The 25,252-nt window shown below is 41.4% G+C and overlaps 6 protein-coding genes across 11 annotated transcripts; 2 read left to right on the top strand and 4 right to left on the bottom strand.

Annotated features, from left to right (window-relative positions):
• The first annotated feature begins 4,787 nt into the window (after nucleotides 1-4,787).
• LOC26514418 lies at nucleotides 4,788-5,428 on the top strand. The gene is made up of 2 exons (XM_014906838.3): nucleotides 4,788-5,248; nucleotides 5,303-5,428. Exons 1-2 carry the CDS (start codon nucleotides 5,099-5,101, stop codon nucleotides 5,309-5,311), a joined length of 159 nt encoding a protein of 52 aa, XP_014762324.1. The 5' UTR covers nucleotides 4,788-5,098; the 3' UTR covers nucleotides 5,312-5,428.
• On the bottom strand, nucleotides 5,321-15,452 carry LOC6497293 (myosin-6). 4 transcript variants are annotated; one of them, XM_001962342.4, is made up of 15 exons: nucleotides 14,656-15,452; nucleotides 13,265-13,479; nucleotides 13,135-13,205; nucleotides 12,081-12,292; nucleotides 11,824-12,017; nucleotides 10,759-11,743; nucleotides 10,493-10,705; nucleotides 10,088-10,430; nucleotides 7,662-9,375; nucleotides 7,499-7,601; nucleotides 6,809-7,444; nucleotides 6,236-6,739; nucleotides 5,947-6,174; nucleotides 5,651-5,890; nucleotides 5,321-5,598 (listed from the first exon to the last, which is right to left on the bottom strand). In XM_001962342.4, exons 2-15 carry the CDS (start codon nucleotides 13,444-13,446, stop codon nucleotides 5,533-5,535), a joined length of 5,691 nt encoding a protein of 1,896 aa, XP_001962378.1. In that variant the 5' UTR covers nucleotides 13,447-13,479; nucleotides 14,656-15,452; the 3' UTR covers nucleotides 5,321-5,532. The 4 variants fall into 4 exon arrangements, with proteins under 4 accessions (XP_001962378.1, XP_014761619.1, XP_014761617.1 ...); XM_014906133.3 differs by lacking the exon at nucleotides 10,088-10,430 and adding an exon at nucleotides 9,758-9,848; XM_014906131.3 differs by having other exon boundaries at nucleotides 12,081-12,274.
• A 379-nt stretch (nucleotides 15,453-15,831) lies between these two features.
• Nucleotides 15,832-17,463, bottom strand: LOC6497292 (FGFR1 oncogene partner 2 homolog). Its single transcript, XM_001962343.4, has 2 exons — nucleotides 17,304-17,463; nucleotides 15,832-17,228 (listed from the first exon to the last, which is right to left on the bottom strand). The coding sequence occupies exon 2, from the start codon at nucleotides 17,138-17,140 to the stop codon at nucleotides 16,172-16,174; it is 969 nt and encodes a 322-aa protein (XP_001962379.1). The 5' UTR covers nucleotides 17,141-17,228; nucleotides 17,304-17,463; the 3' UTR covers nucleotides 15,832-16,171.
• Nucleotides 17,464-18,081: 618 nt separating this feature from the next.
• Nucleotides 18,082-21,639, bottom strand: LOC6497291 (interference hedgehog). Its single transcript, XM_001962344.4, has 2 exons — nucleotides 21,099-21,639; nucleotides 18,082-21,042 (listed from the first exon to the last, which is right to left on the bottom strand). Exon 2 carries the CDS (start codon nucleotides 21,033-21,035, stop codon nucleotides 18,393-18,395), a length of 2,643 nt encoding a protein of 880 aa, XP_001962380.1. The 5' UTR covers nucleotides 21,036-21,042; nucleotides 21,099-21,639; the 3' UTR covers nucleotides 18,082-18,392.
• Nucleotides 21,640-21,700: 61 nt separating this feature from the next.
• Nucleotides 21,701-22,964, top strand: LOC6502458. Of its 2 annotated transcripts, XM_032451683.2 has the most exons (3): nucleotides 21,721-22,070; nucleotides 22,127-22,285; nucleotides 22,352-22,964. In XM_032451683.2, exons 1-3 carry the CDS (start codon nucleotides 22,014-22,016, stop codon nucleotides 22,706-22,708), a joined length of 573 nt encoding a protein of 190 aa, XP_032307574.1. In that variant the 5' UTR covers nucleotides 21,721-22,013; the 3' UTR covers nucleotides 22,709-22,964. The 2 variants fall into 2 exon arrangements, 1 of the variants encoding a protein (XP_032307574.1); XR_004310075.2 differs by having other exon boundaries at nucleotides 21,701-21,776; nucleotides 22,127-22,366.
• A 1,275-nt stretch (nucleotides 22,965-24,239) lies between these two features.
• Nucleotides 24,240-25,246, bottom strand: LOC6497290 (YEATS domain-containing protein 4). Of its 2 annotated transcripts, XM_032451735.2 has the most exons (3): nucleotides 25,170-25,246; nucleotides 24,576-25,107; nucleotides 24,240-24,514 (listed from the first exon to the last, which is right to left on the bottom strand). In XM_032451735.2, the coding sequence occupies exons 2-3, from the start codon at nucleotides 25,099-25,101 to the stop codon at nucleotides 24,357-24,359; spliced, it is 684 nt and encodes a 227-aa protein (XP_032307626.1). In that variant the 5' UTR covers nucleotides 25,102-25,107; nucleotides 25,170-25,246; the 3' UTR covers nucleotides 24,240-24,356. The 2 variants fall into 2 exon arrangements, with proteins under 2 accessions (XP_032307626.1, XP_001962382.1); XM_001962346.4 differs by having other exon boundaries at nucleotides 24,576-25,213.
• Between the last annotated feature and the right edge of the window lie 6 nt (nucleotides 25,247-25,252).

Here is a 25,252-nt window from a genome sequence, read left to right as displayed (position 1 = left end):
ATATTATTTTCTATTTTCATCATCTAAAAAGGATTTGCAACTTAAGTTGCAAATTAATTAACATGTACTAGTGGAGGTTAAAGTGAAATTATTAACTAATTCGAGCGTGTATTCGTAATGAAAGGAGCGACGAGAAAATTATTTAGAAGACACTGACTGTTAATTGTAAAACAAATTGATTTTTTAAAAACCGATTATTTTAAAGTTGTATGCAGAAAGTAAACCATTTTTTAATTAAACTAAACTTAAAAAAAAAACTATTCGAAAAAGAACTAAATACAATATATGTGCATCGTAAACGTAATAAACAAACAAAAAAATATATATATGAATACACCTACTATATACAACTATATATACTATATACATATAATTATAAAATATAACAATTTAACGGTAAAATAAATTTAAATATTGTAATAAACAAAGTGTTGCACTTTCAAGCTAAACAAAAAAAAACAGACAAAACGAAATTAAGATTTAAAATTAAGTGTAAATGTTTGTCAGCACACATACACACACAGAGTAACACATAAACATAATACATTTAATAGACATAACAATATACATAATATGTTGTAACAAAAGTCCAATTTTGCAACATAGATCCATGAATGAATTCGATATGTCCAGAGGATCCAGACATCCGGAAACATCCACATTGGAGCACCATAGCGCAGAACCAGCAACAGCAGAAGCTGAATAACAAAATCAGATTGTTTTGTTTGTTTTTTGGTTTCCATTTGATGTCATTGGTGTATATGGCTTTTGTTCTTTCATTATTCGTTGGTGTTTATTAATCGGCCAATTGATGGTTGGGATGACAACAGAAATTCACGACGATTGAGTTTGCGTATCGGTATTTGTTTAATTTTCACAGCTTGAATTGATATTGAAATTGAAAATTGCCTTGTGTTGCCTTTTCATATTATTATTGTGTTATTGTTTTCGAAAACAGATATTGGTTTTGCCTTTTTCCAGTCTGACCTTTCCAGTCAGATATATCATCCAGCCAGCAGTGGTGAAGAGAGAACCATAACTCAAAAAATAATGTAAGGGTTATATAATTTAATGTACTGATAAGCTAAAATACAAATGATGCGCCAAAATGCAAGCCCAAAATCAATGAGAGGAGAAAGCGTTTTTTTTTTGTGTATACTGATACTGAATTGTATAGCTCTATGTATGTAGCTCTAGGAGGGGATAAACATGAATCTTATCATTGCTTTCGGTCTATAGTTCTTACATTTAAGTTCTCTCGAATTTGTTAACGAATCGGAAATGTCGACTGGTAACCATAGTTAAGCTAAGAGAACAACTAAACGAACAAACACACAAACTCGGTACACTCAGATGTTTTTCTACCATTTGCTAGGCAGGCTAGAATTTTAAATGTTTTTTCTCCCACATCGAAGATCCCAGACCAACTACCTTAGATCCATCCTTCCTATATCCTGTATCCCCAAAACACCGTGCGACTTGTTTTTATGTAAGGAAGTACTCTTAGCCATTAAAGACTAGAATGATTTGAAATAAGAAATGAGATTTAACAGATATCTAAGCTAAATTCCTAAGACAAAACGATTCCACCTAAGACACCTTTTTGTAATGACTAAATTTATATAGGACAAGGACAATTGACAGAGTTGGGAGAACATCCAAACAAATAAATGATAATGAATTCAATAAGATTAAAGTTCAGCAGACATATACATACATATATACGTATATATGTGGGTGGCATGTTTTGTATCTGTAATTCTATACTATAATGATAATTTCACATTACTTCATATGTTAGTGACAGTTTTTCCCCATTGAATATCTAACTATCTGGGGGGAGAGAGAGGAGTCTATTCGGTTAAGTGAAAAAGGATTCTAAAGTCAAGTCGAGTTGAAGGATAATTGTTAAAGCCTGCATGTTATGCAACAAATTGTGTATTACTTAGTTAAAAGGACACCACACACATCATCACATCTTGTAATTCCTAGCCCGACTTTGGTTCGTTCTTAAGCAAAATTCGATGCGAGGTATGTAAGTATATGGTAATTTTAAAATAAACCAAGTGCAGAGGATAGCGAACCAGAACTAATTTGTACGTAGTTAATAATACTAAAGGTAAATAAAAATAGACAAAAATATGGAAAAAATGCAGAAAAAAAGAGCAAAACTAAGCAAAATAACCAAAATGAAACAAAACGCAAAAAAAAAAAAACAAAAATTGAGACTGTAAACGAAAGGCAACATTAAGGGGCAGATTAAGGCGAGACTACGTTGAAAATAAGAAGGCTTAACTACAAAACTATGCAACTCGTAGCTCCAATTAACAAAAAAAAAAACCCTAATGAATAAATAGGCTACCAGCATAAGTTCGTACTAAAAACTTGTTTTCTACTTTCTGTTGTTTATTAATTGAAAAGCTCTCTAAAAAATACTTGAATAATCAGCAACGATTTCGTTATCAAGAGTAAAAATTAATTTTAAAATATAATTTACGATAAAATAGTAAAGAATTTAATATCAATTACCATTACCGAACGTAAGCCAAAAGAAAGAACTTTTGATGAATTTGAATTTTATTACCAAACTAAGGAAAGAAACTGGAATCTAAATAACTGATATTGAAACGGTTGGTCGTATTCATTTTACGACTAGCCCTGAGACACATAGAAACCTCCTACACCTACCATTTATAGGACTAACTTGTAAACCAGATTGTAACGATTTTAGGCTAATAAGTGTTGCGACTTGGGGGCTGAAATGATAAAAACTAAAAACTAAAAAAATACACAAAAACTGAACAGGAAGCTACGTTTTGTCACTTTCAAATGACATTCATTTCGGAATGATTTCTTAGACTTTTCTACGCGTATTTTTAGATCGAGATAATGTGGGGTAAAATGGTAAATGGTAACTGGTAAATAGGCGTTAAACGATAGCATTTGATGGCAGCTGAGAGATCACGGTACAGCTTATAAGAATATACAATGAGGACAGGATTTAACTTAACTAACATACATAGATACAAGGACATACATGCAACAGAAACAACAAGAAAGCAAAAATATTGAGAGCAACAAAATGAGAAAAAAACTTGAAAAAGAAATACATACATATAGAGTTGCAAGATTTTAGTTTACGGTAAACTTAAAGAAATTTTTTACAATGTATTTATACATACCTAAATTTAAATTTTAAATTAATTCTTTAATGTAATACGAACACAGTGCCTAAGTAATATCAAAACAAAAACAAAAAAAAAAACGAAAAACTAAGAAAACGTGAAATAAGGACATTAAAGCATACAAAATGAGAATAAGCGATGCAATTAAGGACATTGTTACTGAAAATGGTAGTCACTCAAGAGAAAATAATTGAACAACTTTTTAAAACAACATTAACAACAACAACAGCAACCAAATCGAGCGACAAAAAAAAAATTCAGCAAGTTACAAATAATCGCATTAAATAATAATAAAAATTAGAAATATACTCGTTCAAGCAAACAAATAAGGAAACACACACTCACACATATAAGTATGTATGTACTAACGAAATGAAGAAGAACAAGAGCAGGAAACGGAAGCTGAAGCTGAAAACTTAAAACTGATAACTGAAAACTGAGCAGAAATAGTCCCCACTCCCCCGAAAAGACAAATTGCATAAATGTATAAATGTAAGACGAAGAGAACATTGAACGCTATGTAAACGCTAAGTAAATACCACACAAATAATAACTGTAAACGTACCCCCTACATACGTCTCGTGTCTCGCACTAGATTTGCGTAGAACCCCCTAAGTATACCCAATATCCTCACCCATATCCCTACAGGGCTATCTAATCGATTGAATTTATTTATTTAAACATGCCATGTACTCAAAATGACATCAAATCGCCACTCCAAGCATTATGGTTTGCATATAATATTGGATTCATTATTTGTCAAAAAAAAACGGTCAGAGAAACCTGAAATCTATTGTTCTGAATTAAAATTACCTATCTGGTTTAAGTCATCAAACAAAAGTAATTAATTAAATAATATGTGAAATATGACAGATATGAATTATACATTTTGAAATTATGTTTAACGAACGAAATTAATGTAGTATGTAAAAAAAACAAACAAAACATGGAAGTAAAAAAGTTTTAAGCAAAACAAAATACTTTGAATATATACATAAATTGCAAGTAAATAGAATAAATGTCACTCACTCTTTTATTTAATTGTTGCTTTCATCGATCTTTGCTATTGAATACTTTTTGAATAATCTCGAATGGGATATGTTTAATAATTAATTAACAGTCAAGGTTTTGAAATATTTTGATCTTAGACTTCTAAACAGATTGGAAGGGAATCGAAATACAAATCATTTAAGTTATTCCGCTTAAGAATCGAATGATTATTGGCCAAGATATAGCTTTCGCTGGGGGCCATATCGTGGCTCCATGCATTTTTGAAAGGGATCTCCCAGGAAATTGAACAAAAAATCTAAAAAATATTTCGTTTCTAGATTTTGATGCAGATTGGAAGGGAATCGAAATACAAATCGTTTAAGGTATTCCGCTCAAGAATCGGATGATTATTGCCCAAGATATAGCCTTCGCTGTGGGCCATATCGTGGCTCCATGCATTTTTGAAAGGGATCTCCCAGAAAATTTAACAAAAAATCTAAAGAATATTTCGTTTCTAGATTTCAATGCAGATTGGAAGGGAATCGAAATACAAATCGTTAAAGGTATTCCGCTCAAGAATCGGATGATTATTGGCCAAGATATAGCCTTCGCTGGGGGCCATATCGTGGCTCCATGCATTTTTAAAAGGGATCCCCCGGAAATTGACCAAAAAATCTAAAAAATATTTCGTTTCTAGATTTTGATGCAGATTGGAAGGGAATCGAAATACAAATCGTTTAAGATATTCCGCTCAAGAATCGGATGAATATTGGCAAAGATATAGCCCTGACTAAGTGCCGTGTTTGGAAACCCTATGTTTTCCAAGATTCGGGGACGATTGTCGTGTGACTTTTGATATTCTTGTTAATAGTTTCACTTTCATTTGAAATTTTCAAATAATTCATCCCAAAAAGTTTTCTGTAATGATAGAGGAAGTTGTGGAGATGTTCCTAGTCTCTACCGTACTCTTTTTTTGTGTCGAGTTGGAGAGGCCGCCTGATGGCTGGGGATACTTTAATTGTGCCTGCCCAATCGTTATGGGTTTACTTTCTGCCGGATTAATTCACATAAATGTTCGTTCGTATCGTTCCACTTTTATCTTTTAACCCAAACGTTTTTTAATCTAGAAAATCTAGCGTCTTGCGTACTTTTGGATTATTCGAAGATGACTTTATTTTGGTTGAGATTATAATTTAAAATAAAATGTATTTAAGTATTTAAAAACAACAAATAAATATGAAGGTATGGCATGAGTAGAAGCTTGAATTTGGAAGCAAATGAGGGCGAGGGTTAAACGAACGCCTACAACTACGATTAGATGATGCCTATGAGGTCGAAATCCATAAATCGGTGATGACTACTTGGCTATGCGTCGTCTTGTGGTCGGCGTGGTGGGTACTCCGCCGCTAGGTGGCTTTGGTATCTGAAAATCGTATATTTAATAGTGATTCTACATTTTCCTTTTAATTTCTTACAGAACGTATGGGTCTTGGGGTGAGGGAATTTGCAGGAGGCGGCTCTCGCGGCTGCGGTCCATCTGGATGGCCCACGACTGTGACAGCTACGGGTCTCTGCTCGGATCCAGCCCGCTCCATACTTTCACTGCGAGAATTGGAGCCGGAACGCTTGAACATGCCGGAGAGCCGCCCGCGTAGATCCTTTTTGCTTGATCTCATATCGCTGGCAACACTAATGTCTGAGTCAGATCCTTGAATCTATAAAGAAAGGTTAGTTTGTTTAAAATGTTATATCTTATATTCTAAATACTAACTGAAATTTCACTCTCGGAATTGCGACTGCTCTTGGTCAGGCTGCGCAATTTGCCCATAATTCCCTTCTTTTTCTTGCGAGGTCCTCGTGGTAAATCGCTCTGGGTGGAACCGCCGGATAGACGCGAGTCCAGACGTGAATCCAAGCTGGAGTCCCGCACCAAGCCACCCAGTTCTGAGTCAATCGATTGCATAGAGGAGACACTACCGTCGTCCTGGCGCCAAATGTTCTAGGATTGACATTCAAAGAGGTTTAGAACTCCTGGATTACCTCTCCCTTTCAAAACTTACCTGATCCCTCTGTATGGAGTGATCTAGTGACAGGCTCTTGCGAATCAGACTGCCATTATTGGATGAATTCCTGGACAGGCGTCCACTACCCCGCTGCGATCCCGCTGCACTGGCCACGGAACTGGTGCTGCCATGATGGTCGTTTTCCTGTGAAGCAGCCCGACGCAAATTGCCCCGCCGAATTCGGCTGCGCTCCTGCTCGTCCTCGTTGAGTCGCTGGAACTTGCGCAGCTCTTCGGAAGCCTCGGCCAGTCGGGCCAGAACACTAGTGATTTGTGAAGTGCTCAGGGTGGGCGATGGTGAGCGACGAACGTTGGGCTGTTCCGGGCGCAGGTTGTTGTCATATCCGGAACTGCCACGCGATGATCCACCGCTGCTGCCCAGCTTTAAGTCTGGAGCAATCTTCACCAACTCATCGACAGTTTGCAAGAGGGCACCCACTTTTCTGTCACCGCCATCGGCCTCCATGCGGCGTTTGATCAATTCCTTTTCGTAGCGTTCACGCTGAAAGTTTAAATGGAGTTTGAAATAATTTATTTTTTGAAAATATTAAAGTTTTTGAATTAAACTTACCTCTCGCCGCAGCTTCTCGTTAGAGGTGCGTAACTTGGCGTGGACATCGCGGAGCTCGAGAAGGTCGCACTGAAGCTCGGCAATTTTCTTTCGACCTTCCTCCATCTCTTCCTCGGTGGCTCGCTTGATTTGGTCCAGCTTCCGTTTGGACTCCAAACGCTCCTTGTCCCGTTCGCGTTCCACCTCGAACAGTGTCTGTCGCAGATCCCTGGCCAGTGTGGAGGTTTCCTGAAGCAGACGCTGCTGATCCTCACGCTCCTTTTGCCAGGACAGTTCCAGCTTTGTCTTCATGCCCGGCAGCTTGGTGCTTCCCGATCCAATGACACGTTCCTCTTCGAACTCGTTTAACTTCGATTGCATCTCGGAGATTTTAATCTCGTTGGCACTGCGCTCGGAGACGAGTTCCGTTTTGATTTTGCTCGACTCTAGACGAGATTCAACCAACTGATCTTCTAGGTGACCAATCTGCTGTTCCAGGTAAGCAATTTTGCTCTTGTCATCATCATCGCTGCTGTGCATGGAGCCGCGACTCTGTCGGCCCGTATTGTTCGCCTTCAGATCCCCAATTTTCTTTTGGGCCACCTCCAGCATTTGCTTGAAGGCGTCTCGGTCCTTCTTGAAGCGTTCACATTGGCGCTAGGATGGGAGATACTTAGTCTTCTATTTTTATATAACTTTTAGCCATCTTACCTGCATTGAGTTCAGTTCGCCGCTGAGGTTCTTCACCTGTTGCTCATACCGCAATCGAGTGGTGGCCACCTCGGACTTCATCTGCAGCTCAGTGCTCTGTAACCTAAGAATACCATATTGAGTTGCAAGTAACTCCAATCAGAGACAATATAGTTGGACTTACTGTTCCTTGAGCTCTCTGATCTCGGCCTCCCGTCTTGCTCCATGACCATTCAGTGATGTCTGGGCCTGCTCGATCCTGTTGTAGTCGCTGAGCTTGCCGTTGAGATCGTCGTTGTCCTTGCGCAGCTGGAATACCAGGTCGATGTTCATCTCGTTCTCCCGTCGCAGCCGCTCGTACTCGTGCTCCTTTTCGGCCAACTTGTTTTTGAGAACGGTTCTTTCATATTCCCCGCCGGAGCCATTTCCATTAGCCGCCTTCAGGGCCTTGGCCTGCAGATCGGCTATCTTCTTTTGGGCTTCGTTCAGCTTGCGGGCCATATCGGTGCGCTCGACGCGGATGGTCTCCATCTCGGCGATCTTCTGTCGGTTGGCATTGAGCTCGGCCTGAAGGCTCTGTTTCTCGGTGGTTAGTTGGGCCCGCATCAGGATGGTCTCCTCGGAGAGCTTCTCCCAGTGATTGTTGAGGTCCTCGTAGCGCTTCTGCTCTGAGCTCAGTGAGGCCTGGATCTCCTCCACCTGCTTCTTAAGGTCCTGCACTTGCTTGCTGTCGGACTTGCTGGCCTTGGTCTTCAGGTCCTTGATTTCCTTCTCCAGACTGGACTTGGTCTTATCGGCCGCTTTCTTGGCACTAAGCAGGTCAGAGTCCAGCTGCGTGATCTTTGCCTCCAGCTTTTCCTTCTCCTTGCTCTGCTTCTCGAGATCCTTTTCCAAAGTGGCCAGCTTCTCCTTCTCCCGCTTTCCTTGCGACTCCAAACTGGACTTGTTGGTTTCGCTCTGTTTTAGTTGGGCGTCTTGTTTCTTCACCTTATCCTCAAGGTCCTTGAGTTTGGAGTTTAGCTTCTTCGCATCCTCGTCGCTGCGTTTCAGCTTCTGCTCAAGATCGGTCACCTTGCTGCTGGTGCCGTTGAGGAGCTTCAGTCGCTGGACATCCCCCTCGGCCAGGGTGAGTTTCTGCTTGCACTTCTGCAGTTCCTCTTCCAGATTTCCCTTTGCTGTTTGCAGGGCTTTGAGCTGATCAGTTCCATTCGAGCTGAGCACCACCCGCATCTCACAAATCTCGTCCTCAAGTTCCTCCACCCACTTCTTGAGGTGACTCTTGGGCGTCAGGTCGTTGACCCGCTTGGCGATGCGTGGCGGTAATTTGGCCTCAGCCTCCAGCTGCATCCTCTTGACCCTGGCCGTCAGTTCGTCCCTCTCACGCTGGGCCACTGCCAGGGATTCCTTCATTTTCTGGTCCACCTCGCCACCCTTTTCGCCCGCCTTGCGCAGCGTTATGAGCCGCTTGTTCTCCTTGGCCAGCTTCTCGTTCTCCGACTCCAAGGCGGTCACCTTCGACAGCTGCTCCTTGAGTGTATCCACCGTCTGATCCTTCTCCTGCATTGTCTTACGAAGTTGAGCTAGTTCTTCGTTAAGGGTCTTAACCTTCTTTTCTGCCGCACTAGTAGAGGTGCCGAAACTTAAAAGGGAGGATTTGCTGCCGTTGCTACTGTCCTGTCGCAGTTTGGCCTGAAGCTCCTTCACATATTTCTTGGACTCGGCGTTCTCCTTCTCCAGATCCTCCACCTTAAGTCGCAAGATCGAAGCTTCCTGTTCGTTTAACTCCAGGAGAATTCGCAGTTCAGCCGGATCGTCCTCGTCGGAGATTCCCTCATCCCGATCTGCATGCACCTCGGGAGCCAAACGATGAGGATGTGGAGTGGGACTTAGTTTCCGACCTGGAGGAAAGTCCATCGATTAATTAATGTCCATTGAAAAGCTTATATTTTAGTCACAAAGTTCGTTAGCTACTCGGAATGGTAAATTAGTTAATTTTTAGTGAAAGAGCAGCCGTAAAAAATGGCAAATTAGGCAGTTCAGTCGATTTATTAATAAGCGCATGAAAAATACGTTAGTTGGTTAAGTTACAACTCTCGAAATTGGTTAATAAAAAAAATATCCGCTGAGGACAGTCGTTTTTTGGACTTTTGTTGACCTCAGCATAAGAATCACAGTCTCCTTTGGACTTAAAAGCGGCAATAACGAGTCATTTGTGTATAAATTGTCTAAGAACTAGGGTTATGTACTTATTTAAAATAAAATTTCTACTTGGGTTCGTACTTCTGGAGCGCGTTGCCATTTTTTTCAACTGCATCATCAACGACTCATTTTCATCCTCGAAACGAGTCACCTTTTTCCTCAAATGTTCAGCCTGAAACACAAAAACTTCATTATATCGCATCTGAATAAGGAAGAACAAGGCATTAGACATGACTGAATAAACCCATATTCGAAATATCATATTCGTATTCGAGGATAAAAATAGTTCTGTTGCATTGAAGGAAAGCTTGAACGGAACATAAAGTGTTTGGTTCTACGAATGGTAGCTGAACAAGAAAACAGATTGGATCGGATTCTGACCATCGAGTGGTCCACGGAAGCCATGGTTACCTGCACCACTCAGAAGGATGGGCGACATGGCACTGGGGAAGAGCAGAGTCTTGGACTGACCAACTCTGGAGGCCGATGGTGCGCCAAACAAGGAACCAAATGGTAACGGGGTCGTCTCCCTTTCACTCGACACATTTCTAACCGAGACTTCCGGATCGGTTTGGGTGTTCGCCTCGGCCGAGGTTACCAAGTTCTCTATACTGGTGGATACTTCATTGTGGACTATGGGAATAGTCTGAGTGCCTCGTGGAAACGCCATCACCTCTTGGACACAATCTGGAGAAGTTTGTGTGCCACAACTGAATCTAACCCGCTTTTTTCCCCGATCCCTTAATTGCTGAAGCTTCTTGTGGAAATGCATGAAATTTATTAAAAGATATATGTATGTGAGTCACGAGGCATTACCTCCTCTTCGGCAAACTTAAGCTGATCCTTCAGATCCGTCTCCCGCTCAATGGAGTCCTGCAGTTCACGCTGCAAGTGTTGCGGATCCTCCTGGGAGCCGCCGCGTGTTAGGGACTCTCGGGTAATCTTTGATTCCGCGGATGTGGACTTTCCCAGGACACCCAGCATGGGAGCCTTCTTCTTTCCAGGATTACGAAGCTCCTCTGCTTCCGTCTGTCAAGATTCGAGGTTGTAAGAAGACAAAATTATATAACGGGATATTTTACCTGTAATTTCCTGGTCAGTTCACTGGAGAAACGCAGCTCCTCCTCTAGTTTCTTCACTTTTGCACTGAGTTCGGTGTTAAAAGAACTTTGTCGCTCCTGCTCCAGGGTCTCGATCTTGCGTTCGCTCTTTTTCAGCTTGAAGCTGAGGATGCGACAGTTTTTGGTGGCCTTCTCGAGATCCTTTTGCAGGTTCGTCTTGGCCTTGACCTCGTCGTCGCGGAACGTATCCTGCACCTCGTCCATCTCGGCCTGCAGGTTGAGTATCTCCTTCTTGGCCGATTGATTCTCTTCCATCAGCTCCTCGCAGATCTGCTCCGCAGCCTGAAGCTTTCGTTTCAGCTCCGATTCGTTACCCCTGTTCTCCATCTCCTTCATGCGAAGATTGAGCTTCCGCTTGTCTTCAGTAACGCGATCCAGTTGCTCCTTCATATCGTTCAGCTTCTGCTGAAGATTGAGAGCCTCGGAGGCTGCCGTCCGATTGGAGGCTGTGTCCATGGAGGCAAGGCGTCGCAGCAGGATGTCGCTCTTGTCCCGCTCCGCTCTCTCCGCCCTGGCCTTCATAGCCTCTAGATCGGCTTTGAGGGTCTTCATTTGCTCCTGCATGCCTTGAGTGTCCTGACCCTTGGATTGGGCAGTGGCGGTGCTGCTGGTCGTTGAGGCAGCCGGCACAGTTTGTCTCTTTATTTCCTTGGTGGGCACAGCATCCGGCTCCTTGCGTCGAACCGAAAGGGAGCTTGTCGAGGAACTGGATGACGAGGTGGTCTTCACTTCACTGGTTGCGGAGGAGGATGCGGTCTTTAGGGTAGAGCTGTTGGTGGTGCTACTGCTGCTGGCAGTTGTTGTGGTTGCTGCAACTGACACCTTCTTGGGCGGTAGGGCGGCGCGTTTCTGTTCGGATGGAGGAGCTTGGTTCAGGGAAGTACCCGACTTGCTCCGCTCTGGACGATCGGGTATCGGTGGTGGTGCAGCTGTGGTCCCGTTGTCCCTAATGAATGAGTTCATAATATTAATATGATATTAAACATCATCGCTTTTAAATTAATAAGGAAATAATCAGAAACTTACTCTTCTTTTCGCGGAACTGATCGCTCTCTGCTATTTTCCCGAGAGTTCAGACTGCGCTGTTTCTTTAGGAGATTCATTTTACGGACACGCTCGGCTAGACTGTCTGTCGATAGGATGACTAACTCATCTGGAATACTTGAAGTTTTACTGGGAGAGGAAGTGACACGGGCTGTCGGTGTGAGGGCATGTTCCACCTGTTTGAGATCAAGAAAGTAAAATAATATCTTAAAATTATAGTTAAATAATAATACAATCACCTCCTTGATGTCCAGGGCGGTTGTGTGTCGCCGCGGAGGAACCGGCAACTTGACGGTAACGGCCACATTGTGATCCTCGTTAGCGGACGGTCGGCTGTTGCTGCTGGAGGCAGCCGGCTGTGGTCGACGTCCGGCATCGTCTGGCTCATCAATGTCCGGGGTAGAGGCCCACGATTGCGGACGCTTCCTCAGCTCTACATTGAAGTGGACAACTGGGTTCAGTAAGAGCGTAAGGCGCCAGGCATGCAGGTGCGTATTGCATGTTGCAAGTTGCAAGTTGCAGGTTGCAGATTGCAAGTAGCGTTGATTTTCGCGCAAAACGTAGAGTGCACGGTACAGGTAACGCGTATCATTGGTAGTAGTTAACAATAACAGTTGTTTTATGGTAGAAATTAGTGTTGATAGATAGAAAGTGAAGGAGAGAGAGTAGCAGATAAAGACAGACAGAAGGCAACAGAGACGGCACAGTCGATGTGGGTTTGTTTTGTGCAAGCGCAGAGTGAGAGTGAAAGAAACAAACACATTGATTAAGATTTAAACATATTGTATTAACTTAAAATATCGAATTTTTAAAAAATGATTTCTCAAAGTTTACTATAAAATATATGATTTTAAATATTTACTGTTTCAAGTTTCAGTATTTTCAATAAAAAGTTAAGAAAACTCATTTATTAAATATTCATGCCAATGAAAAGGTCCAAACATTGAGAAATCGTAAATCATTATTTAATGTTATTAAATGTACATATCTCTGATTTATGATTTGAATAATTTTTTATAATAGGAAAACAAGATTGCAGACATTATTCTAAATCTACATACATAAGTACGAGTAGTTCGACCAAACATTTAAAAACACCCAAATACTATGAAGTTATAGAAATATTGGCTTTTGTTTAAGAGAACGCACTCAAGTCATAGATCATGATTTAGCCCAAAGCGTTCATTAACATAAAAATAAAACAATTAAACAGCTCTGTGTGACACACTAGATTTAAATAGTTTTTTTTTCATCCTGTTTCGTTTGCAATAACAGGGATAGATCCATTCGTACCTATGTCATTCCCATTGGGGGTATTTATGCTGGAAAGATTTTGTGTTGACGTCCAAGTCCGGGATGTGGGCCTGTAGATAAAGTATCTTATTGTTGTTTCTAACGGGCTAAAATATATCTGAAAACTGACCGTGAAGTTTGGGCATCGGAGAGATTTGGAGAAGAGGCCGCCACCTCCTCTCCGGCTCGGCGGGCCCCATGCTCCTTGTAGTCCCGGAAACAGCGCTTACATCGTGTCGGATATCGGGTCTGGGGATGGAAGCCAAGTGGGCAGAGCTGATCGCCTTTCAGCGATGGATACAGATGATGCATCTGATCTCGTACAACTTGTTAGCTTTTCTTTTTCTGTAAATAAATTGTTTTTGCATAATATTTATAATAATAAAAAAATAATAAAAAAAGATCCTTAATTTGGGGCATACATTTTATAGGTAAATTTGATAAGGATTTTTTTCTGTGAGTATTTTTTCTGTTCTACATACATTATTTGAATGATCAACATTCGAAATTCTGTACAAAGCAATGGCATTTCTGGCATGAATCCAAATAAGAAAGGAATGTTGTTCACGTATGTACATCAAATAGTTCAGCATTTTTAGTGGCACTTGTGTGTTTTTGTTATCATTCACTTAGCCGATAATCCGAAATTACAATGTATTCTAGTTTTTATGGGGGTTTTATGGCTATGAATTGGTTACTTTTCGATTTTTACTATCGACTTAACCTGCCAAAAATAATGAAAATATTTATGCCTACAATAATTAAAGCTTTCAAGATGAACATTTTATGAACTTGTAGGAATATTTAGTTTCTTGATGATTTATATGCAGGAGGTTAAAAGTCTAAATGAATTTGCAAAAGTATTCAAAGGTCTTGTATCTTAAAAATATAAATTTTAAAATTTTTGGGGCTTAAACCGTTGATTTATCGATTCATTTTATACCTTTTTTTCGATTACTTATCGAATGTTTTATACCATTTTCAAAAATACAAAATTGTCAGTTATACATCTCTTTGAAACTCCTTTAAATAAGCTAATATTAATATCAATAAATATGTACTTTAATAAAAATAAAAATATAAACATTAAATCTGACACGGAAGTCTACAAGAATTGATTTAAAATTCCCTCCCTATTTCCTTCGACGCATACCGGGTATAAAAATAATTGTAAATATAAACAATAACAAATATGTATTCCTATATTTCTTATTTATAGAGCTACCAAGAGAGCGAAGAGCAGGAATCAATGGCCACAGGTGGAAGCTGCGCAGGAGAATTGGTTTCGTTTGCGCATGTTTTTGGCAAAAATTAAAAATCCAATTAAGAGCCAGGTGAAGAGTACCGTTAAGAGCTTTCACTAACGGTATCTCTTAGGCATCTCTTTATTGGTGCAAATCCCTAGTGCGTTTATAAATAATTACCACCGTTTTAACCCATTTACGTATGTCCCCTTTTGTTTTTCGGCAGCGGCACTTGTAAAATGAATGACTTTATTTAGAACACAGTCGAAAAACTTACACGAAATACTTCCGCATTTAGAATAATTTGCGGCTGGATGACGGGTCGGGGAATGAGGACAGATCAGCACGTCAAGGGTGCAGCATCCGCTGCAGCTGCTCTGCTCTGCTCTGCTCCTCCAAGGGGCTTCAGACGATGACGATGCGGATGAGTTCGGAACTTTTAATTTACCACCACAGCGATCTACACTGGGTTGCGTAACCACCACGATTTAGTGGTGCGTCTAGCCTTGGATTAAATGATGGCTGCTTAATCAAAGGATCTTCTTTATAAGGTACAGGATGCGATATCTTTCATTCACAGGCGGCGACACCTCACCAAACTTTCAGCCCACTCACGTTTTGTTTGATTTAATTTTGGAATATTCAGTTTATACAAATCATTTACGGCCAAAAAAATTGGCTGTGTTTTATAAATAGCATAGTTTCTATTTTCTTCTTTATAAATGGCAGCGAACTTTCGCAACTATTTTCAAATGCAGGTATTATCCGTAATATCGTTAGAACAGGTGCTGGTCTCCCGTTGCTAACAGATTACAAAAAAATATTTGTTTACAATAATTTTGAATTGGATTCGGGCATTGCAACGTTTCCAAATCGGATTTTTTCACTTAAATCACACACAGCACGCACACAGGCCCCTATATATATTTATATATATCTTTAATATAACCGTCGATCGCCCGAGCACTCGAAATACTTATACAAATAGCTGCATCTCTTTCCCGCTGGCCATGCGAACCGGGCGCTTTTCCTAGGCACTGATTTTTGGTTGCGAACGCATTGGAAATCGACGAGAAACTAAATTTAAAATATTTCTGAAAGCTTAAACTACCCGCCAGAGGAGCCAAAATGTTGGATTCTGGCGCTCTTTTTCTCAAGAGAACCACTGCCACCAAAGCAAATCATTCATGAAAATTCGAAAACTTTTCTAGATCTAATTGCAAGTTTCGAAGTTTTCGAAATCGAGCTAGCCACGTTTCAGAATGTAATTTCTTTCTTAGTTTATAATAATTATACATTTTAGTCAATTCATTTAATAAAGATATTTTAAGCTTATATTAATTTATTTTGTATGCCTGAAAGACAATTAAAAAGGACTAGGTTTGGGCGGCTTCCTCTTTTTTCATGCCATTCAGTAAGCTTTGATAGAGAGCTCCAATAAGAATATTTGAGATTTTTGGTCAATCCTCGATTCATTATGGAATTTATTCAGAAATCATAAAATCGACAGAGTACATTGTACATTATACATTGGTTTGTGTGAGTGTGTTTACCTTGTTTTTAATGATGAACTTCATTGTTTGCAATGTGTATAGACATGATGCTGCAATGCGTATATATATAAATAACTTAGAGATTATTAATCGCTAAGAACTAATGCAGGCTAATCGCCCAATGAGTGCACCCTGCATATGTGAGCTCCTTTGTGAGTGGGTGAGTAGTAGATAAGATGGAACAACGCGGCGATTGAAATGAAAAGCAAGCCTATTAACAACGGTTAACGCCTCCACATATCATGTTGCACTGGTGGCAGCCACCGGTTCTTCGCCAGATTCGTTTGACGTTGTCGCAGGAGGCGGTGCACTTGTTTCACTGGCTTCAGGTCCGTTGTTGTTTTCATTGGCCAACGGCTGATCCGCCGTTTCCAACGCCACTGCCGGTGAAGGTGGTGTCTGTGACTGTGGCTGTGTTTGGTTTTGACTCTGACTCTGATTTTGACTCTGAACTGGGGCAGTGTTTAATGAGCTGTTGGCAGTCTTCGAGACTTCCGGACTGCTGAACATCTGTATAACCGAGTTGTTGTTCATGTTCTCCACAGATGCGCCCGAAAGGGAAAGATCATCTGCCGAGTCGTCTGCCAAGCTATCTGTCTGAACACCCTTCTCCTCCAGAAGATGATCGCTTTCGCGGATGGGTCGTTGGGCGGAGCCGTACTGCTTAGAGATCTGTAAAAGCTCCCGCAGCGTTTCATTTTCCATGCGCAGTTGCGAAATGGTTTGCAGCTCCTTTTGCACCACCTCGTCATCCACACTAGCAGCCCGATGCATAACGGCAGCCATTTCGTTGATTTTTTCACGTTGCTCGCGAATCACCTGCCACATCCGCTCGTTGTAGAGCTCCTTGAAACTGAACTTACTATCCAGAACCTTGGAGACTGTGTGTTCGCGGTATTTTTGCATCATCAGCTCCATGGCCCGCTCGTAATCCTCAATGCAAATCTTTAGCTCACGGTTCTCCTTGAGTATTTCCGAGCTGTTTATGTTCTGCTGCTGGATACGGTTGACCATGTCCGCATTGCTTTTGTTGTTGGAGATGCGGTTCAGGGATTCGATGTCGTCCTGATATTGTCGCAGACTCTCCACCAACCGATTGTTCGTTTCAGCCTCCTCCAGAAGCGCGGTCCCCAGTGCGTCCAGATCCTTCACCCGACTAGCCATTCGCTGTGCGTCCATTATCATCTGGCCAACTGAGAGGTGTGACATCTTGAGGCCGCCTTAACTCTAAGTCAAAATATGAATGCAATTTTACGATTTCTTTTGTTTTGGGCTAGGCCCTGTGCTGCTGACTCGGCTGCAAAAACAATAGGAAAAACAGTCTCAAACTTTGATGTTTTTGGGTTTTATATCTTAAAAACCAGAGACTTACATTTTGTGTGGCTCTGTCGCAGTTTTTTTTTCTAAGTTAACCGCTTCATTTGTTTTTCCAGCCAAAATTTTATACAAAAAACGCTACTAATAGAAATTTTGACGACGACCCAATTATTAGCTGACAGCTGAGAATCAGTGTGACCATGTGGCGCTGCCGCAAAAATGCCAATATGGCCCCTAGTGGTGACTATATCTTTGCCAATTTCCACCCGATTTCAGAGCGGTATAGCTTAAAGGATTGCTATATAGATTACCTTTCAATCTGCATTAAAATCTAAGAACATAATATTTTTTAGATTTTTCTTCAAATTTTTTGCGGATTCCCTTCGAAATGGTGATAAATGCATGGATTCCAAATATGACCTCCAGCGATGTCTAAATCTTCACCAATTTCTATCCGATTCTTGAGCAGAATAGCTGAAACGATTCGTAGACGGATTCGTTATCCATCATTCTGCACAAAAATCTAGAAACAAAATATATTTTAGAATTTTTTGTGAAGTTTGAAATCGGAAATTGTGGGAATATATCGATGAACTAGGGAATAACTTAACGGTCTATAAGTAATGTGCTACAGATATAAATAAAGTTTAATTAGAATATGAGTTTATATATTAGTTAATAATTTAAAGAAACACTTTCAAATATTTTTCAATGATTCGATTCATTTTTATTAATATGTAGAAAATTGCATATGAGCGGTGGGTGTCTTTTCGATGCCTAAATTTATAATTTTCGGTTGCAGAATTTCCGCATATGATTTATTTTAGTTCATATAATTAAAAGAAGCTAGAAGCTTTATTGTCATTTTTGTAAAAGTATTAAGAAACTATCAGTACAAATTTTGATCTTATCGCGAAACATGGAAGACTTACACAAGAATGGTCGTAATGCTATGTTCTTAAATGATCATGCATTTATATGTCTAGTAATCTCTATTTAAGTACCTTAACACTAGGTGGTTTTCATATAAGTACAAATCAAGGTCTTTTCATTTGAAGTTGTAGATAAAACAGAGGTAGAGGAATAATAGAATAATACATCGGACGTAGGGATGTACAGAATAAAGATCACGAAATTACGGAGATTACACGCCAACACTGTTAAGACTGCCCGAGGAGAGGTTCTCGGAGCGGCTGGATAACCGTGGTCGTTTCATTAGGACCCGACCTGGCTTTCCCGGATTGTCTACCGGACCCATGTCGGCGGATTGGTTGAGATTATTGTTGTTGCCGTTGCTGGATCCAGCACGTTCCAGCGTGCGTTGGGAGCGTCGCAACGAGGAGGAGGACATCCGCCGCAGTCCAGGATCATAGTCATAGGTGGGCTGGCGCTGGAAGTATGTCATGTCGTGTTCGGCGTCATTCTTCTCATCAAGTGCCTGCTGCTGTTGCTGGGCCAGCGGGTTCAGAGTGATGTGTATGTGCCGAGATCTCTGCCGTTGTTTGGTTGGCGAGCAGCTATCCAAAGGGACGAAATCCTCTCTTAGCTCAGCCATCCGCGGCTTATTTTGGCCGCCACCCCGATGAGCCCTGGAGTTCCGACGTCGCCACATACACAGACATGTGGTGACTACGAAAAGGATTAGCACGGCTCCGCCGCCAATCGTTCCTGTGACTATGGGACTCATGCTGAACGTTTCGTTGTGGCTTGGTGTGGTTGTGTCGCGAACACCTGTCTGAAGGGTTGCCTCCTCCGTGGTGCTGACCATGGGACGTTGGGTGCGGCCCTGCTTCAAAGCACTAAACTCAGAAGCCGACTCAGCACTAAAGGACTGCAGCTTGAATTCGTAAACTGTTCCAGCTTCCAGGTTGCCTATCGTGAAGCTTCGAGAGCTTGCACCTTCTATGGTAGCCTTGAAGTACTCCCCCGCCGAGGATGAGGGACGGTAGTAGGCGTAGTATCCTGTTATCAGCTGCTCGTCGGCATCGCTGTCTAATCGCCAATGTAGCACCACTGCCGTCTCCGAGTACTCGTCGATCTCCAGCATCTCCGGTACGGGCATTGGGTCAAGGGCTGCACCAGGTTGTAGGAAGAACTTGGCGGACATGTTGCTCTCCTTATTGTCGTTGTTCGTATACACCGCCATAATTCGAAAACGGTAGGTGCGCTGGGGCTTCAAGTCTGTCACGGAGGCGGTAAAGCTCTTTCCCATTTCAGAGTTCCATTCGGGGCGGCCATAAGGTATGTTCTCGTTGGTAGTCTGCCAATTCTTGCGCTTTCCTTCGCCCACCGTACGGTACTGAACCTTAAAAAAGAGGATGGCCAGGCCATCGTTGCGCGGCACCATCCAGCGCAACATTACAGATTCGTCGGAGAGGCGGGTCACGTTTGGAGCTGACGGAGGGATCATCTGCGCCGGCCGTCGTCCGCGATTGGCTTTGGAATGGTTGTGGTCCGATTGTTGGGTAGATTCGCTATGGATCGGTTTGGGAGTCACTTGAAGGGACATACCGGCGCTATGTTCGCCCAAACTGTTCCGAGCAAAGCACTGAACGTAGCCAGCATGGCGCTTCAGGACGCTGTGAAGCACTAGGTGGCCGTTGGGCAACTGCTCAGCTTCGGTGTCGTAAATGCTACTTTTTCCATTGAGCAACCAGTAGATCTCTGGCGTGGGGACTCCTGTGGCCTCACACTCCAGCTGCACGCGTTCGCCTTCATTGACCATGTCTATCCACGGTGGTCGCACAATCTGTGGAGGCTGCTCGACTTTCACTTGAATGAAGTGCTCTAGAGGAGGTCGCACCCCATTGTCCAGGTAGCAGATGTAGGTGCCAGAATCCCCTATCTGCACGTTCGATATCTCCAGAGCATGGGCCAATACCCTTGTGCGCTTATTATTAACAGCTCCCACGATGTCAGGACTACTCCAGACCGCTGTGGGTGGGGGCGAGCCCACACCTGGACACAGCAGCAAGAGGGTGCCACCCTCAATCGCTGTTACTGTCTGTGAGCCAGGTTGACCCGGTAATAGGTACGGCGCTTTGACCTGGGATCCCCGAGAAGGCACCACCTGAAGTTCCATGGAACTAGTAGACTTGATTCTCTCGCCAGACGCTGGATTCGTGGCTTGGCATGAGTAGCTGCCCGATGAATCCACTGACACATTGCGCAGGAATAGATTTCCACCGGTTCCCGAATACTCCGGTCCTAGCTCCACTCCGTTCCGGTAAAAGGTCCAACTAGCCGCAGGATTGGAGCGCACCGGTTGACCACAAGGCCAGAGCACCGAGTTGCCGTTAGTTATTTGCCATTGGAGCGACGTCACCGGCTCCTGACTTTTGACAGACGTAGTGGCCAGCTCCAGACGGGCTGTCGTGGAGGTCACCAACAGGGGTCCGAACCAGCCATTACAGCGGTACTCGCCTAGCGTGTCCTGCCGGACAAGAACCTTCAGCCTGGATATAGCCGCCTCCTGGGTAACGTTGGCCTTCATCGAGCTAGTTTTAAGATACTTGAAACCTGCTCCTGGCGATCCATTGACGGCAGTGCCGTTCGGCGTCCAGCGACGATAACTCCATTCAAAACGTTCTGGCGGCAAACTGGTCTCGCACTCCAGAACCACCTCGTCTCCCAGGGGCGCCACCAGGGATTCGGGGGGTCGGAGAATTCGCACTCCAGGCGATGGGTAAGCAGGCAGGGGTGGAGGAGATGGGTACAAAACCGGAATTGCTCCCAGCGGCGACGTCAGCAGAACGACAAGCAGCAGCGAGGACACTATAGACGGCATTTGGTCCCTAAATTTAAGATTACAAAATTATGATCCCAGGCAAAGGACACATTAGACACTCACTGTGATCTTCGATTTTGGGGGAGATGTAGGTGGAAACGCGTTTGCGTTTGCGCAGTTAAAATTTTCAGTCTCGGCAATCGCGCATCACTTGTGACTTATATCTGTGGCTCTGTATGTATGTGTGTGTGTGTGTGGTAGAGGGCTTGAATTAAAATCGAATTTTCTCATTAAGCGTTAACAACCAACAACGTCCCATAAAATCGTTGTCTTTTTCAATTCGGGCTTCGATCGATTTCGGATCGGGGATCCCGACGCCACCGAACAAGCACATGCACTCAACAAGTCAAATAAACAATGGTACTTAATATGCCGTGGGGATGCTGCATCCGAGAAATATCGAAAATGCGATATATTTTTTAAATATCTATGATTACTTTTTGTTTATTTATTATTTAGGTTTATAATATTTATGTTTTATTTAATGTTTATGGGGAGAATACTAAGCCTCGGCCCGGGCCAATGACGGTGATTTAGTTATATTTGAGAGTAAAATTTACTCAATCGTGGATATGAACCAGATCGTGCATCGGAACCAGATCGACAGCTCCAAGATACTGGTTCATGGCGCCTACAGGTGGTACTCAAGCTGATGAACCGGCTTTGTCCATTACATGAAGTTTGGAGTAACTGAATTTGTTAATTACACAAAAAATTACAATAAATAATTATATTTTCAAGGTAAACCCACATCTTAATAGCAATCGCTATGTGAGACTTGATGTCTATATTATTTTCAATTATTTTCCCATTTATGTATTATGTTTTTATGTGCTAATTCAACCGTGCGTTTTAAGCCCTTTCCTATTTTGATACATTTATAAGTGCTTTGAGAATAATTAAAAAAGTATTAGTAAAATATGTTTATAAAACTCAGTTCATCAAAAATGACTATGTTAATATTCTTTAAACAAAGCTATGGATAAGTATTTATTTTTCCTTATTTTTCTGTTGATTGCATTCCCATGGAGGACGGTACATCTGTTTAATTTTTACTTAAAATACCTTTTATTAATAATGGATTTTGACAGAGTGGCGAACCCTCTTTAATATACAAGTTAATAAACATCGAATGCTACACAAGTCCCGGATTTTCAGCCAATTCTAAATGCTATTTAAAGGCAATAAACTGGAATAAAGCCGTGGCGCAAATGGACGTAGATGTGACAAGACCGTTAAAAAATATTTCAGTATGTTATATTTACAGTTTATTTAATGATTAAAAATTGATTTTGGTTTATTGTTACATTTTTCAGCTTCGGTTTCATGTGTCAAAAAAAGACTACTCCAATAAGTATCAGCCTTTCCTCATAAATGTCGTTGTAAACATCTGCGATGTATTTGCGAAACGGAATTTTATTCCGTACGGAAAGATCTTTTTAAAATTGGCACGGCAATTCTCCAACTTTAATCACAGCTGCCCCTATAAAGGTCACTTATTCGCCCGAGACTTATTTGTGGATACATCGATACTCCCTAACCTGCTTCCTTTGGGAATTTACAAAGTTAATATTACCATAATGGAGGGTTACATGAATAAGCCAACTGATTACGTTGGGGGAGTAATGGTTTCTCTTCAGGCAATGACACCGTTTAAGAAGAGAGGTTCCTAAAGCAGTCAGGGCTCAAATGCTTAGATTTTTGTTAACATTTTTTAATCCCTATAAAAAAACAATTCTTAATCACGGTTTTAATGGTATAAACTCTAATTCACATTTTCCCAAAATCACCCGACAATAGGCATCCTTAATAGGCTTAACAAAAATTTTCACTTTTTCACTTTTTTAATATATTAAACAAGGAAAGAATGTACTTACCATGTCTTCATGACCAGTTTTATAAAAGTGAATAACAAAGGGGGTTTTTCGCTTTCCTAATGCATTGTCTATAGTTTGCTTATTGAAATCAAAAAATTCATTATATATCTTAAATTTATTTAGGTATATTCTTTTTAGTTGGGTGCAGAGGGACATGGTTTCCCAAAAATCATCTGCCGAGCGCCAAATATGAGTGTCCTCCAAATTTATTTCTTCCAGATTGGGGAAATGCATGAGCATGTTATTAAAGATTGATGGACGCCAGGTATCTTCCCCATCGTCGATTATTGTCAATTTTCGAAGATTCTGAAAATGCAGGGATGATCTCCAACTCCAAAAGTAAACGTTTAATGTTAAGCCAATGACATCTAATCCCCGAACTCTTCCAATGTTTTCAAGAATTTCATTAACATCGGTGAGGTCTCCTCCGATGCGCAATTTTTTCAGCTTGGGAGGACTCAAAACCTTAGATGTATTTTTCCAGTTAAAGGACACCAAATCGAGCTCCTCTAATACATGTAACTGCGAAAAAGCGTCTACAAACGCATCTTCCTTTGAATCCTTCCACACCACACTCACCATCCGCATTTCTAGAAATTTCTTACAAATTTGTTCAAAACATCCTTCACGCCAGGACTCTGAAGCTTCAGCTAAGTCAAAATTGCGAAGGAGTTTCCACTTCGTTATGTATTTGGCAGACGATAGTGCCCTGACATAGCTTATCATTTTAAAGGACTCGATATTTGGGAAGCAATCGACCAGGACTTCTACATCAGAGTCATCATCGATATCCGATTCCTCCCTTTTATATACGAGTGATCTTGTTTTACAAAATCTATGATGTTGGACAATATAGCGACAACTCCTCCACTGTGGAAGAAATGCACTTGAAAAACTTGTCGAATAGAGACAATTTTGCTTTTAATATTTCAAGGTCCAAAGAAAACTTGTTCTGCTGCTCAAAGAAGTTGATAATCACTGAGTTTAAGTGGGTTATTCGCTGAGTGGCTTCCCATAGTTGAAGTTTGTCTTCCAAATCAAGAAATTCTACAATTTTACTAAGACTAACTTTACTCCAACGCAATTTGAAAATATTGGGAATTAGGCTTACAGTAGGCAGGTTTGGTTCAGATCCGTAAAGCTCGACATTCAAATTTAAAAATAAAAACAATCCAACTTACAAGTTGCAGTATAAATACTTAAAAGCAAGTCTTACAATTCAGGAGAATTTATCGATAAAAAATAGATTGCAACATGTAATAGTTTCTATTCATTTTTAAATAGGTAGTTTAGATTTAGCTCTATCAGGAATAAAAAGAAAAACATGTATTTGATTTTTGAATTTAATGACTTACAAACTAGCTTAAAGAAAAATTTTTTACAAATATATGCAAAAATCATGCCTAAATTAATCAGTTGAGAGATGTGTATAGACCAACGAATGTTAAGCCGGTGGCTTCTGCACTTTTGCCAGCTCCGCCTTGAATTTTGAAATAGTTTCCCGGGCCAGCTTAAGTTTGTCCTTAAGAGTGACAATCTCTCCTTTCACCTTTTGTTTTACATTTACAATATTGTCCAGGGTCTTGATCTTTTTTTCCTCAACTGCGAAATATAAATATAGTGTAAGAGAGGCTACATAGTTGGGGCAATTCCATGCACTTACAGTCAGTGTCGTGGGTTAACATTCCATTGGCGCTCTGTTCGGAGAGATGCAGATAGTGTTGCATGATCTGGGTTGGCTCCTGAAAGACAATTTCTTCGTAAGATTCCGAAACCAGGCCTTTCTTGGTGTCCATTGTGGTACTAGATGTGAGTTCGCCATCAACCACAGGCGACTGGAACAGCTTCAAAATGTGGTAGCAGGTCACAGGGCGCTCCGACTGGTCGTTAAAGTATATTTTGATAACCACTTCAAATTCGCCCCAGCCGGTCTCGGTGATCTCGTAGGGGGGTTTCACAACAATTCGGTTTGGGTTGGCATAGCTCTCGTGTAGCTTAAAGTGGACCTTTTTCACATAAGCGGACATGTCTTCATTGTAATAAGGCTTCAAATAGACCTTCCACTGATGCGTGTGTCCGTCCTCCTCGCGCTTTTTACCGAAGGAACGCGCTATGTTTCCGTAAACAATGGGTTTAACAATAGTCACACCCTTCAGCCTGCCACCAGAATCTCCACCGAAGTCAGTCATAATTTACTTTAAAAGAAATATTTGTTTATTCTTTACAAATTCTAGATTGTTATGGTTCTTCCTCTTACTTTTTGATTAGCGGCGTTTATGTTATCGATAATCGACAGTGCTGCGTCCAGGATTTGATCTTATCAGGTTAATAAATTTTGTT

The sequence above is a fragment of the Drosophila ananassae genome, chromosome 3R (genome assembly GCF_017639315.1).
Source record: "Drosophila ananassae strain 14024-0371.13 chromosome 3R, ASM1763931v2, whole genome shotgun sequence".
NCBI classification, from domain to species: domain Eukaryota; kingdom Metazoa; phylum Arthropoda; class Insecta; order Diptera; family Drosophilidae; genus Drosophila; species Drosophila ananassae.
The sequence above is the reverse complement of the archived record's forward strand: the minus strand, read 5'-3'. Positions and strand labels throughout refer to the sequence as shown.